The sequence below is a fragment of the Hydra vulgaris genome, chromosome 06 (genome assembly GCF_038396675.1).
Source record: "Hydra vulgaris chromosome 06, alternate assembly HydraT2T_AEP".
NCBI lineage: Eukaryota > Metazoa > Cnidaria > Hydrozoa > Anthoathecata > Hydridae > Hydra > Hydra vulgaris.
In genome coordinates, this window is record NC_088925.1 from 16,687,516 (window position 1) to 16,703,077 (window position 15,562).

Sequence of the window (15,562 nt, forward strand, 5' to 3'; positions counted from 1 at the left end):
TAAATTGTCACACGACGATATATATATATATATATATATATATATATATATATATATATATATATATATATATATATGTATATGAAAATATACATAATCAATATTAGGAAACACGGGGACTCATAAAAGACCATAAGGTCTTTACGTCAAGGACCGCTAAAAGATTTTCGTGAGAAAATTTGAAATGGTCAAACTAAGGTCAACAAAGTTAGGGGGGCGCTGAAACGGAAACTTAGGGGGCTAAGGCAGCCAGAATCAGAATTTGAACAAAAAAAATAAAAGGTTTATGAAAGTTGGAGGAGGGGGAAGGGGTTTTCGCATCATCCACCCCCTGTTTCCACGCCAGTGTAATAAAATAATCAAAAATAAAAGAACTCAAGCTTTCAAGCTATCATACTAGTAGACAAAAAATAATATAAATTTTATATTAGTAGATAAAAAAAAAAATTAAAAATTGTTAAAAACATAAACAATAACTTAAAAAGATTCCGTTATAAATATATAGATGCGTTATACGGTTTTATAATTTGTTGTACAGTTTATAAAATGTGTTAAATGTATATACACACACACACACACACACACACACACACACACACACACACACACACACACACACACACACACACACACACACACACACAGATATATCTATATATAGATATAGATATATATATATATATATATATATATATATATATATATATATATATATATATATATATATATATATATATATATTATTTAGTCAATATATATATATTATTTAGTCAATCGCTTGTAACTTTAAAAAATACAAATATTACTACAAACAGGGGAGGTGAGGGATGGCCATGACCACAAACAGGAGTTGTCTAGCACAGGAAGCATAACTACTTTTGAACAATAAGGAAGACCTAGTTTTACATATTAACACCTAGATTAACATAATATGTAGCATTTTTCACTTGGAATATAACAAAATACAATTTTTTTATACTTTTTTATTTTAATTAGGGGTCTTTTAACAAATAATTGAAACCCCAGTTCAAAAATAAAACATTTGTAATTTATTATAGTATATTAGCAAAATAAAATGCTTATTAAATTAGCAATGCATTAACCTAATATAATACATTTCATTATACCACTTAAACTTGACTCTACTAGTCTCTATAACTTTAACAAAGATAAATCTATTGTTTATTTTCCTGAAAAATATAAACAGTGGTATCAACCCACAAGGTTGCCTTGGTATTAGAAAACATTAGTTTTAATCTAATGAATTCTATAAACAAATGTAATAACAAATTACAAAACTGCATTAAACTAACTAATTTAATTACAAAACTGTAATTTTAATAAAGCTCTAAAAAAAATAAACGTAATAAACTTTAGACTATAAAAATTATTTTAAATTATTTGTTATTTTCTATTACAAACTCCACAGATAAACTGTTTGATCCCAACTACCTGTTGCTATGGTTGTTCCATCAGGAGAAAGTCTTAGGGCATTTACTTTATTTCCATGAGCATTGAATGACCCACAATGTTTGTTTTTTAATGTGTCCCATATATGAATAGAATGGTCACCATAGCCAACAAACAGTAATCGACCGCTCAAAGAAAAATCTAGGGAACAGGCAGGAAATAAAATACTTTTTCGAAAAAAAACTGCTAATTCTGCATCCATTCGAAAGTCAAAAAAGCGACAAGTTAAATCATCTGATGCAGATGCCACTCCTTCTCCATTAGGAAAAAATCTAACTTGATTCACTTCATCTGAATGTGTATTATATGATCGCACACAACTACCAGTTCTCATATCCCATAGTCCGACATTAGTGTCAGCTGATCCTGTGACAAAGCAATACCCATTAGAGTAATAATCTAGACTAGCTACATCTGATGTATGACCTTTAAAATCCTTTATCATAGTTCCTAGTTCTACATCCCATAGTGCACAAGTTGCATCACTACTAGCAGTTAAAATCTGATGATCTGATGTTGTAAAAGAACAGGAAAGTACATAACTCTGGTGTTGAGCAACATGTTGTACTTCAATCACACTACTCTTACCACGAGGAAGTTTATACACATTGCACTTACTATCAAGCCCACCGGCAGCAATTAAAGCCTGTGAAGGAGAAAATGATGCTGTAAAAAGCCAGGTACAATGAGTATCAATTTTAAAAGTATTAATTTTAAGGTACGTATCCCATATACATAATTCACCGCTTTTCAAGCTGGTAAGTAAATTATGTGAGTCTGATGCCCAGTCTAAAGAAAGAACTTTTGAGCTTTGTTCTAAAACTTTTTTATTTTTTAAACAAGTTTTTGGGACATCAGGGATATTTTTGGTCATTTTACTAATGTCATAAGAAACTTTCTTATATGAAATAGAAGACAGAGATAGTTGATCTAAACTGTGACTTGCTTCAACAAGGTTATCTAATGATGTATTGTGAAATTTTTTTTGTTCTTGAATCCTTGGTAAACTAGTTTGTTTTACATCATGTTTATAAAATTTTTGTTCATCAGCACGAGCAAACATTTTTTTCGAAGACTGCATGTATCGACCAAAAAGAAGTGATAACAACTTATACCAAATATCTATGGACCATTATTTTAAACAAGTATTTTCAATTATATACTTCAGTGTAAGCTGTAAGAAAGCAGAATACATCTTTTAAAATAATTTTAAGATATGTTGTTGTTTTAATGTATGCAATTAATACTAAAAAAAAATAATCACAAAAAAATTATTTCTTGTCATGATTAGGTTACGTATATAGGTATTAATGGTAATCATTTGATTATCATTAATGTCTTGAAACATTCGACAACTAGCTTTAAAAGCAAACATACCAAACGCAAAGGCCTTTTTTTTCTCGAGCACAAATGATTTAACTAATGTTTTTCTAAGAAAGGCGCGAAAACAATAACAAATTCTCATTAATAAATCAATTAAAATATAATGATTTCCATCTCGCTCAGCAGTTGTTTCAGTAATTTTCTATGATAAATCAAACCCATATTCAAAATTAAAAAGCTCAATCATATGCCGTCAACTTTTATATAAATTTATTACGCAAGATTTTTTTTCTCAACGAGTTTGTTTCTGTTTTGTACTTGTTAAGTTTTGAGCAAATCATTTCTTTTGCGATCGCAACTTTAAAGTCAGAACTTAACACTTTTTAAAATCAAACATTCTTTTTAAACATGTCTGAGTAATTCTTTTTATTTTTTCTACCGCGATATTGAATAATACTTTGATATATAACATTTACTTGACTGAATATATTCAATAATCAAAAAATATGTAGTTGCAAAAAAAATATATATATACTTACTGCTTTAAAAAAAACTTATTATTAAAAGGGTTACTTTTTCATAAAAATAAACCGGAAATTTATTATCTACAATAACTATTTTAGTTTTAAAATATGCAATTGAAAAAATAATTTCTTTTAATTTTTACTAATAGGAGCATTTTATGGTAGTCGGTAAAATGCGAACCGCGGAACAGCGAACGGTAAAATGCGAACCTTTTTGCAAACCAAGAAGTTATATTTTAATGACCACTACAGTTATGATATTTAAAATAATGCTTGATCATCAATTTTTTTATTTAAATTAAATATAAGAGTTCTTACTCCATTAGAGAGTAAGAACTCTTACATTTAATTTAAATAAAAAAAAATTAGAGTTAGAGTTCTGGCATCAGAACTGTAGGTCCGTGGTTCGCATCGTTGGTAAGGAAGCATGCATGAACTTCCTGGTCAAATGCTATTCCACGGTGCTCTGTGATAAGATCGTTAGGAATTTTCGGAGCACCTTAATAACTCATTGTAAATCTTAAGTAACTCTTTATCGTTTCTAATTTTGAAAAGCTACTAACACAACTAACCATATTTACAGCAATTGTAAGGAAAACTCGCAATGGTATAACTAAGTTTTTGAGAAAGTAATTTAAAAAGAACTGTAAAAGTTTAAGCGGACTGTCTACCCATCTTTTGATTTTGTCTTGATGATGCAGTAAAAGAAATAAAACTTTGAAGTTCCCCACAGCAAAAAACTCCTCTCTATTAATATGGCCGTAGTCATGATCCAGTTTTATCACTCAAAGCATTTGATGGAGTAAGAATTCTTTTTAGCAAGAACATGATGCTGTTCAAACCTAGTAATGATATCTTGGATAACTCTGTCAAATAATATTAATCATAACAACTATACTAAAATTATATAAAATTATACTATACTATAATAAATGAAGTTAAGAAATGAATGATAAAGATGATCGAATTATTCGTGATATAAAAAATAGTAACACTAACTAGAACAACAATATATAAGAAAGAAGAAAATAAAGATGAGATGTAAGACAGAAGTCAATATTTATATATGATAATAAACAGAATACAAAAAATGCACCAAATTAAAATCACATTACTACCAATAAAAAATTACGCGGAAAAGATTTTACGCGTAACAGATTTTAAAAGGAAACCAAAACATTATGAGAGTAATAAGATTATTGAAAATGTTTAAAACAATAAAAATAATAATAATAACAATAAATACAAAAACAAAAAAGCTGACAACAGATGCTGATTTCCAATACTAGACATATAGGATTACCAGATGTTCGGTTTTTAAGTAGAAAAGTAGTGAAAGTCCTAATTTTAATAGATTCGGGACTTTCTCCCTTTGTAAAAATTGGACGCTTCGTAAATCTATAAATAATCAGAAATATTAATTACAAAAAAAAAAACAAAAAAAAAACAAAAAAAAAAAATATTACAAAAAAAATTTGAGCAGCGTTAACAATGTAAAAATATGAAAAGCCTTAATGAATTTATTTTATTTGAATTTAAAATTACATTTTTAAGCTTGAAATTATTTTTTTTTTATATTCACAAACTTTCTGATTGCTTTTTTTTATTACTATTAAAATTCATTTCTCCAGTTTTTCTTTTTTCTTCTTTTAAAACCTTTCCTCTTATTTTTATTACATATTTTCTATTCTTTTTCTTTTTTCGCTTTATTAATTATTTAAGTTTTTACCTTTTGTTTTTTTGATTAGTTGAAAAAAAAGTTCTCTTTTTGCAAAGCCATTGCTATTGAAAATATTAGTTGAAAATTTAGTTTCCCATTCTAGTTACAATATGATACAACAAAATCTCAAGTACTATGCTATGGTATTTAGCAATGGATGTAATAAAAAGAAAAAAAAAATAAGTTTTAGAAATGTTTAACTAAATGTGCAGCCCCCAAATAAAGCCGGTCCGTTTTGCTGCACCGCTGATTACAAGCCATGTTTAAAGCGCTTGTATTAACTTGAAAAAAAGGCAGTAAAGTGTAAACTGAAAAATATCAGTACATTACCATCTAGGGTGGAATGCAAGAAGCGAACTTGAGTCAAGTTCGACTTCAACTGTACTTTGAGACCAATAGCAGCAGAGTATTTTTTGAGTGAAAAAACCCATACTCTGCCGCTATTGGTTACAATGTTTACGTCAAGTCAAACTTGACGTAAGTTCGCTTCTTGCATTCCAACCCTAATCTAAAAAACTGAAAATATTTATTGGTCGAGCTAATACTCGCTTTTGTAGATTTTTTTAAAATTTTTGGGAATTTGTTAAACTATCTTAAAATGCCGATAATTTGCTCTTGAACTTTAATAATCTTAAAAAATAAATTTTCTTTAAAAGAAAAAAAGGACTAGTTAAAAAATTGTTAATTTATAAATTTATATAAGAATGATTGCCATGGAATTGTTAATTTATTTGAATGATTGCCATGGACTTGTTGATTTATTAAGTTGAAAGTTTTCTAGTTAAATTTCATTCAGCATATAATACAGAAGTTCATTTTTCTGAACAGGGTTTTAGGCAAGAGAATGATAAAAAATTTTAATATACTTTCTATTTACTTAAACGTTTGCAAAAGAAATGTGAGTTGATTTAGCAAAAATGTGCGTGACTTGAACGTTTACAATAGTTTTTCATTTTTAATACGTGTTGTTACCAACTTGTTTTTTAAATCGGGCAAAGTATTGAGTAACTTGCAAAAAAAATTTTACTTAATCAAACGAATTATTTCTACAATTTAGCAGTTTTGTAATTTATATTAATTTACTATAATTAACTTGTGGGTTAGTCAAATTTAGTAAATTACAAAGTTTAATTTTTTTAGCTTATATTTACTTATCTGAAAATAAAGTAAACTCTCAATAATTCGATTCTCCAAGATACTAAATATGGCTCAACTTAGTGAAGTTATTAGAAGTTAAGACTATTGTATGCAAGCACTTATGGAAGAAATACGAATAAATTCTTAGACAGATTTTATAGTTTTAAATTCACTTAATATTTCAAAGTTCTAAATACTATTATATAAAAAAGTTTTACTTCTTTTCAAATTATTAAATTTTAAAAATACATTTAAGCTAAATTAAATAATATAAAAGATTAATGAATGAAAAAAACTACACAAAGTTTACTATGCAACAAGATTATGTTAAAAATGAGTAACCAAAACAAATATCTGTAAATATTCATTAGTTTATATATAGTGTATATAGTATATATAAATATTCATTACTATATATAGTATATATAAATACTCATTTCTATATATGATATCATTGGTGTAACAACGGTTTGGCATTAGGGCAGTTGCCAAGAGCGCCGTTAAATCTTTGATAAATTTTTTATTTACATAGATATTTTTGTTTTATCCTCGATAATACAAAAGTTCACTTTTTTTTCTTTTTTTTTCAATTTTAATTAGGTATTAATTTTAAATTTATCTTAATGCAACATAAACTATTTAAAAAGTAAAAATAATGCAACCTTTTATAATGAAGGATTAAGAAAGTAAAGTTGACCGAAAATACAATTCTTGCAGTTCCAAATTTCATTTGGAATTACAAGAATAGTATCTGAATATCAAGCGAGCTGTTAGAACATTTCTTAAAATGGTAAGAATTACCATTCAAAGACTATCCCCAATCCAAATTGTAACAGTTCTTACAATGCCAACCACAGAAGTGATTAATGAACGGAGCTTCAACAAACTAAAAATTATAGATATCTACTTATGTTCGACGTCAGACCAACAACGCACATCCATTGATCTTTTCCCAATTAACGTGGACCTAACAGTTAAATCTTTATTGATCAAAAGGAAATAAAAAAAGATTTTATTACAAAACTTTTAGGTGTTTATCTTGATAAAAATATTACTTGGAATCATCATATTGATTATATAAGCACAAAAAATTCTAAAAACATGGGAATCTTACGGATCTACCTCAATAAGAAAGTCTTAATCTATCTTTATTATTCATTTGTGCATAGTTATTTAAATTATGTTAATATTTGTTGGGGAAGTACAGAAAAGTAAGTTGTAACGTCTTTGTCTATGTCAAAAATGCTCAATCCATATGATCGATTTCGCAAATCGCTTCTCTCATTCAAAGCATTATTGTATTGAGATGAGAATTCTAAATATATACGAGTTAAATATATTTAATATTTTATGTTAATATATAAATAACTTATCCCTACATATTTTGCGAAATAATAACTTTTTAAATGACCTTGTTGTCAAACAAACTTTAATCAATTTTGTATTACTTATCGAGCGCCACACTTTTGGAAAATAATTCTTTTGCCAAATTTTAATTTTGATGTACCTATCAGGGCCAACGACGCCGGAGAGGAGGGGGGAGGAAAGTGTTCCTCCGTACTTTTTTTATAAGGGACCTTTTTTTTTTTTAAGAAAATTCTATATATAGAGGACTTTTTTTAGATATTGACGACTGTGCCCCTCCAGTTCGAAACCCGTGTCGTCGGCCCTACCTAATACTTTTTGGCTTTTTAAAAATAACTAAAAAACCTCATTTTTTAATTAGATAATATATTGAGTTATATTAGTAGTAAAAGTTATTTTATTTATTAAAAAAGTAGACCAAATATGTTTTGGTCTACATTTTTATTGTTTACATACATATCTTCGTTTATAGAAGTCTATTCTTACTTATTTTATTTATTGTTCTTATACTTTTCACTTTTTAATTTATTTAATTTATTTTGGTTTACGCTTGTATAAAATTCTGATAAGAAGATCCTCTTGATCTTTCTTAAGATACATTTACCTTGCAATTTTGTAAAATTTTATAAATTTTTGTTTACCTTATCCTTGTTAAATGCTTATTTAAGGTTCTGACGACAAGAACTTTGCGATTTTCTTTCAGATACCTTGTTTATATTTGTTATATTTTCTATCATTGTAAGTTTAAGTTATTATTTTTGTATTGGTTATATAAAGAAACATAAAGAAAAACATAAAGAAAAAAAATAATAAACCTTGGTAAAATCCTCACCAGTTTTGCAAACATTAATGGAAAAAATATATATAGTATTAGTTGTTTATCAGTGCCGTTTTACTTAAATTACTTTTAATTGAGAGTTTCTATTTTTATTTATATGTTAGCAAGTTCTATCATATTGACAATATTGCTTTACTTTATAACACATGATACTTCAAGTATTACTGTACTCAATATTTATACAACAATATTTTTAATATTAGTTTTATCCTGCAATTTATTTACCATTATTTCCCAGTGGGCACAGGATCTAAAAATAACGTCATTTGAACGTTCAAAAAACGTTCGAAACGTTTAAAAAATGTTCAAAGCGTTTAAAAAACGTTCAAAACATTTAAAAGATGATTAAAAGACGTCTTTTTTACGTCCCGTGCTAGTTAACTATTAATAAACTGTAAATAAGTATTTTCCCTATCTATTGTATTTTTGATATGATTTTCATTTTACAGAATACATAATTATTACCATAAACAAAAGGAAAAATCTTTTATAATTATTTTCTAACAATTGAAAAGGCTGAAATTTGTCACTTTTTCAAGAACGCAGAAAATTAAATTAGTCAAGAGCGTCAGAATTCCAGTTACGCTTAAGTATAATATGATGTGTTTCTAATTTTTTTAAAGTTTTAGACAGAATCTTACATAATGTAACTTTCAAACATCTATCATCAAACAATATCCTATATTACCATCAATGCTGATTGAAAAAAACTAATTCAAAAGAACACGCAATACTCCAAATTACTTTTGGAGTATTGCGTGAGGGATGACGTATAAATGCATGAGAGTCTTTAAAAGCCTTTATAGCTTAAAATTAGACCAGCAAAATCGCTTAGCTAAAATGGAAGACAAAAGTTCTTTAAAAAAGCTTCAAAGCCTCATAGTAGGTTTGAAAACGCAAAGCAAATATAGTCTCATCTATGATTTTTCGCATAACTATTGAACGAAATGCAGTTAAATGTTCAATAAAAAACAGGGTGTATTAAAAAATTATAATTTTTAGACTTTTTCAAAATAAGAAAAAATTATCTTTTACTCTAAAAATATATACTTTTTTTTAATCTGGCTGTAGTGTTATTGAACTAACTCAACAGAGCTAATAGGAGAGCTTTTTTTGAAAACTGGATAGATGAAATCTACCCTATCCAAAATAAAGCTCTCCAATATATATATATATATATATATATATATATATATATATATATATATATATATATATATATATATATATATATATATACACATATATATATATATATATATATATATATATATATATATATATATATATATATATATATATATATATATATATATATATATATATATATATATATATTGGAGAGCTTTAGGGTAGATTTCATCTACCCTATCCAAAATAAAGCTCTCCAATATATATATATATATGTATATATATATATATATATATATATATATATATATATATATATATATATATAGGGAAGGGGGCAAAAGGGACAGTTTGTCCCAGGCTGTCCAAGGGGTGCCAAAATTTATCATTTGATATCATTAATTTTATGTTTTTTTGATGACAAAGTAATTGATTAGTTTTTAAAGTTGCTAAGTTATAATGTATTTTAATCAATGTGTCTATCGATACCCAGCTAGCACACTTACGTTGGGTCAACGCAACACTCAATATTGTTCTAACGTTTTATCAACGTGTGTGCGCTAGCAGGGTAAGTAACATTATTTTATAAACTACAATCCATTTGGTTTTTTAATCATTAGACTCTTTACTTCATTTAACAAAACTATTGAAAAAACAAGTTGATACTAAAAATTAAGCAATTGTTTTCTATTAGCAATTATAAGGTAACTTGATACATCATTTGTGTAGGTTCCTAAAACTGTAAAACTACATTGTGTCATAAACAATAATAAAAATAGTTTCTTTTAATATTTGCAGTAAATTTTTAAGAGTTTTATGTAAATATGCAGTCTCTTGCAAAGAACCAGTTTAGTATTTTTTAGATAAATCCATAATTTATTGAGAATGACATACTAATGACATAAACAAAACTAAGATTTAATTTATGTTATACAGATACATGCGTATGTATATAAATTTGGGGCTTACTTTAAATACATCTATCTTAAAACATAAAAGATTTCCGCAAGCTTATCGTTTTTGAAAAAGGTACTCCATTCTAATTTTATTGGTTTAAAAAAAATTGAGGGGGTATTGCATACAAAATTACTTATGAGTCATTAAACTGTCAAATAATGTTTTAATAAACGTTCAAAAAATCAGCCATTATCAGAAATTAGAAAGGTACCAAGATTGAATATATAGATTTTCTATTATTCCATAATACTATTCTTTTTATGCAAAAAAAAAAAATTAAGCTTCGGAGGTATTACTGCATTGTTAAAAGAATTCCAATACAAAATATATTTAATATTAAAAAAAACACAGCGGAAATACTCAATATATTATTTGTCTTTATCTTCATACGTCAATGTTTTTGTCAGTATATGTCAAATGAGAATGCATTTCAAAAAATTGATGTAATTGGAGCATCGAAATTAAAATACCCCTAAACGATCACCCCAGGTATCCAAAATGTGAGGGCACATGAGCTTTAATCCTACGGGCATTTGTTTTCAAAAGTTACACTCTTAATGACTTTTAAACGTTTTTTAAACGTCTTTTAAACATTCTTTACATGAGAATGTTTAGAAAATGTTTAAAAGACATTTAAAATACATATAGAATGTAACTTTTAAAAACAAGCGCCTGCTGGGATACTTAAATTTGAAGTTTGCACAATGCTTGAAAGAGTCATTTCTAAAGCATCAAAAATATTTTTCTACGCTCTTGGTTTGAGTCAAAAATTGGTTTACATATACTTACATTTATTTTATTTTAATGCATTGTTGCTTGAAATTCTATTTGGGCTTTTTCAAACTCTTAGCTTATAGTCTCTGCGCTGTTTTAAAGAAAATAGTGGTAGAACTCCGCAAATAATTTTACTGTCTCTGTAATTTATAACATTAAGAAAAAGTGACCACTTAAAATGATTCTTAACTCCAGAACTATACCTTATACAGCTCACTATGTAACCTTCACTGACAACCAATTAAAAGTAATGTTTTTTTTTTAAAGATAATTTGAAAAATATTTGAAAACTCAGATTTTCATTTGACAAAAGTAAACCTAATTAAAACTTTAGTGATGTAATCAAAATGATCGTTTATTGTTCGAAAGATAAATATCTTTTTTTTAAACTGATTAAAAATAAATACGTCATTTATAATCCTAGAATAGTAGAACTTTTTGGCAATGGTTTTTCAACAAAGATCTAGGTTTTTCACCAAAAATTTTAAATGCAAAATTTTTGGATTTTTCTGTTGACAATCAAGCAGTAAATGTATATTATAATCAATGATATCTTTTTCAGCAATTTCGATATCATAAAATGTATCCACGTCAGCTGAATTATTTAATGCTAATCTTTTTACTTTAATTAAAGATCAAATTTCAAACTTATTACAAATTGTATCAATAGGTGTTGTTGAAACCTGTTGCAGTTATTTGTCGGTAAAATTACTTAAAGCAAATATTGGACAGTAGGAGAATTAAGGTTGATCACACAGCAGTTGAACTAGAAATTAATTTTGAAATGTCCTTCGCTGCGTTCAAACGTATTGCATACTCTCTGTTCTTGTACTTCATAGATAAATCTTGCAACATAGAGAAACTATATATATCTGTAGCACTAATATCATGGAATCTATATAATATATTTCGTTAAGATTTTTAAATTGCAAGAAGTATTTGCAACAAAATGCTATTCGATAAGTGTGTAATGCTCGCATCATTATAAAATGCAATTGTATGACGCATTTCAACAGTCAAAACTGGACTGGAAAAAAGATATTTGTGATTCATGATGCATCATTTTGGAGAAGTTTGTTGTTAAATATAAAATCAAGGCTATATACTTTTTTTTCTGATCTAGTCTATTTTGTATAATTTCTTTTTCGACAGGAATAGTTATATCTTTGTTTTTGTTCTTTTCTGTTCGTACCCGGTTTATCTTGTATTTGGACCATCAAAAAACTTTCATAATCATGTTCAATTTAGAACAGAGCAATATGTTTACTTGTAGATCACTTTCTTCATAAATTTTAACCAATATTTTTAGATCTTCAGGTACCGTATCATTGCCTGATTTTTCTAAATATTTATTTAAAACACTTCTAAACATTTATTTAAAAAAAGATAGAATCTTCACTCTGATCTAGGAAAACGGCTTCAGTACACCTTTTTGAAAGAAAAAAGGTCTGCTGAAGGTTTTCTTTTTTTCTCAAGAAATTTTTAGATATAGAGGACTTTGTTTAGAAATTTACAATAGCTCACCCCTCTCCCGCCTCTTGAAAACCCATGTTGTCGGCCCTGTGATGTGGAGTGCTTCTATTAAGATGTTACCAGTTGATATAGCTCATTCAACTTTTTCTTCAAAAAGTAAAATTTTTTACGGCTAAAAATTAAGATCAGTAGTGTCTTCAACTAAATCTTTGATATTGTTTGTACTTGTTTAAGCAAGTAGGTATAATAAAACGGAGGGAGAACGAAGCTGAAAATCGTTTAAAAACGTAGTACAGTCTTTGCTGTATAATTATTCCAGCGGCAAGTCAAAATGGCGTCTTTGCGTTGAAAAAGGAAAATTTTGAAGTTTAGCTTGTAACCTTTGTAAGCTGTAATCAAAATGGAATACTTTTTTAAAAATTGACTGGATAAGTTTTTTAACAACTGTTCCAACTACCAAGTAATAATCGCAATAAAAATCATGATCTACGTAAAGTAATCGTTTTTGGAAACCTTGATATTAGGTATAAATATCAAAGTAATTAACTTAGTGCTCAATAAACCAAACTAAATAACTGTAAATAAAGAAAAAATACCCAAAAATAGTTATATATGTTCAATAAACATCAGGTTAAAAATTTTGAGTAAAAATGTTTACCTTCGTATAAATTCGTATAAAATCGTATAAATTCGATTCCAGGTCTGGCTCAATAAGCGACAATGGTGAGTGTAATTTGTGTATATAATTTCATTATATATAAACTATTATTGTGTTGCGTCAGAAGGAACTTTGTGGGTGCGTCATATATACTTTTTTTGTTATTTTAAGTGCCCCAAGAAGACCTAACGGTTTTGTCACAGAGCACCGCGGAAGTGCATTTAACTAGGAAGTTCACGTCTCCTTCCTTACCGTGACACGAAAATATGTCCAAAGCTCGTTTCGAACCTCGATCTTCTGCTTATAAAGCAAGCGCTCTAACCACTGTGCCACGGCCGCACTATATTATATTGTATATAACGTTTATAATGTTTATTATACCCCCAGGGTATTTGCAAATGTATATATATTGAGTAAAGATATTCACGAAGACAGTGAGAACAAACAAATATAGATTATTACTACAAGCTATTTCGGCAATGAGCATCGTGATAAAGTTTGCGGATTTGGTGTCGCAGTACAATGGTTCGGGTGAGTTTTTAAAACGAATACAGAAATTGGAACTGGTAGCAAAACTTCAAAAAGTTGACGCAATGTATGTGGTGCTTCCCCTTATTTCTTTCTTTCGTTAATCGCTATCTTAAAGAGAACGAGTCCGTTGACGTATATCTTGCAGAATTAACAAGGCTTAGCAAAATAATATCATCTCACGTAAGCCAAGAGTGGATAAGGTGCGCATTTATTCTCGGATTACCTGACGAAGCAAAAAAACAGTTGCAAACTGTAAGCTTAATATCAACAACGCCGCTGTACCAGATCGCTGAAAAATCAAGAACTTTGGTAACTTACGTCGCAAAGAATCGTGTTTTGTTAGTTGCGTGAATCCTGATACCATTAGTCTAAGACAGGTTTCTCAAAGACGCGGAAAAAAGACCATAACGTGCTACCGTTGCGGCGAGGATGGACATATCAGTCGAAACTGCAGCAAAAAATTGAGAAGAAAAGGTACTTTGTGTGTGAAATGGACAACCACCTGGCCCAGCACTGCTATAATAAGTGTACGAACTCAAAAAAACATGTAAGGGAAGCCACCCGTTTTTAAGCAAACGGCTTCCCACAAAATTTAAATTCGCAAACTCTCTGCGTATGTGTCAATGAAAAAAAAGTTAAGGCATTGTTGGATACTGGATGCTCCAAATCAATTTTAAGTCGTAATATTGTAAATGTAAAAAATGTCAAACTCGCATGAGAAAAGGTTGTTATGATGAATGGGAAGTCAATTGAAGTAAAACTCCAGATTGTTGTTGAACTGTCTATAAATGATACCATCGTCGGTTTGGAATGCTTGGTTGCCAACATTGTTCTCGAAAATTAAATGCTACTTGGTATGGACAAAATATGGGTGCTTGGAGGTGTCCAAGTCGGGAGAGACGGCGAAACCATAAACTTCAATGTGGAACAACTACCTATTGGCGCTACTGCAGTCTCTCAAGAAAAAATGAATGAAGTATCCTCGCCTACTATTCAAAAGCTGATTGATAAAGACTTCGTAGTAGAATTCAAAAATGGCAGTTAGAGCGTGTCTTGGAAATTGCTGATGAAGAACTTTAACAAACAAAATTCCGAACTACCATATCTCTGAAGACGTTAACAGTGAGTACACAATGGAAATAAGTGAATGGATAGCACAGTGATGGCTGAAACTATATGAAGGGAGATGTAATGGCATCATTCCGTTGGTGGCAGTAATTCAACGAAAGAAATTAAAAGTACGTCCGGTGATGGACAACCGTGAGCTGAATCAATTTGTATCCAGTCATACTGCAGATGGCGATGTTTGCAGTACCAAACATCGCCATCTGCAGTGTGCATCTGCATTGCCATCTGCAGTACACCAAGAAAAGATTTTCCAACAAAGTTGGCAAATCTTTTCTTGGTGTGGACAGCTGACCGGGCATTTTCCAATAGCAAATTGGTTGCGCCCTTCGTGCAGCTATCTAAAAAGGAGTAGTTGTGGATGGGACTCTTTGGTGAATGAACGTGTTGTCAAATTAGTATGCAGTTTAAATGAAAGACTTACAAAAGAAGATCCCGTTCATGGGTCATGGAACGTCAAAAACACTTCTGAAGCGACAGTGTGGTGTGATGCAAGCAGTTTGGCTGTTGGCATAGTTCTTGGAGTGGCTGGAGAA

The 15,562-nt window shown here is 28.8% G+C and overlaps 1 protein-coding gene across 1 annotated transcript; it reads right to left on the reverse strand.

Annotated features, from left to right (window-relative positions):
* Positions 1-1,041: 1,041 nt before the first annotated feature.
* LOC100200239 (guanine nucleotide-binding protein subunit beta-5) lies at positions 1,042-3,048 on the reverse strand. The gene is made up of 2 exons (XM_065799380.1): positions 2,848-3,048; positions 1,042-2,644 (listed from the first exon to the last, which is right to left on the reverse strand). Exon 2 carries the CDS (start codon positions 2,549-2,551, stop codon positions 1,415-1,417), a length of 1,137 nt encoding a protein of 378 aa, XP_065655452.1. The 5' UTR covers positions 2,552-2,644; positions 2,848-3,048; the 3' UTR covers positions 1,042-1,414.
* Positions 3,049-15,562: the final 12,514 nt, after the last annotated feature.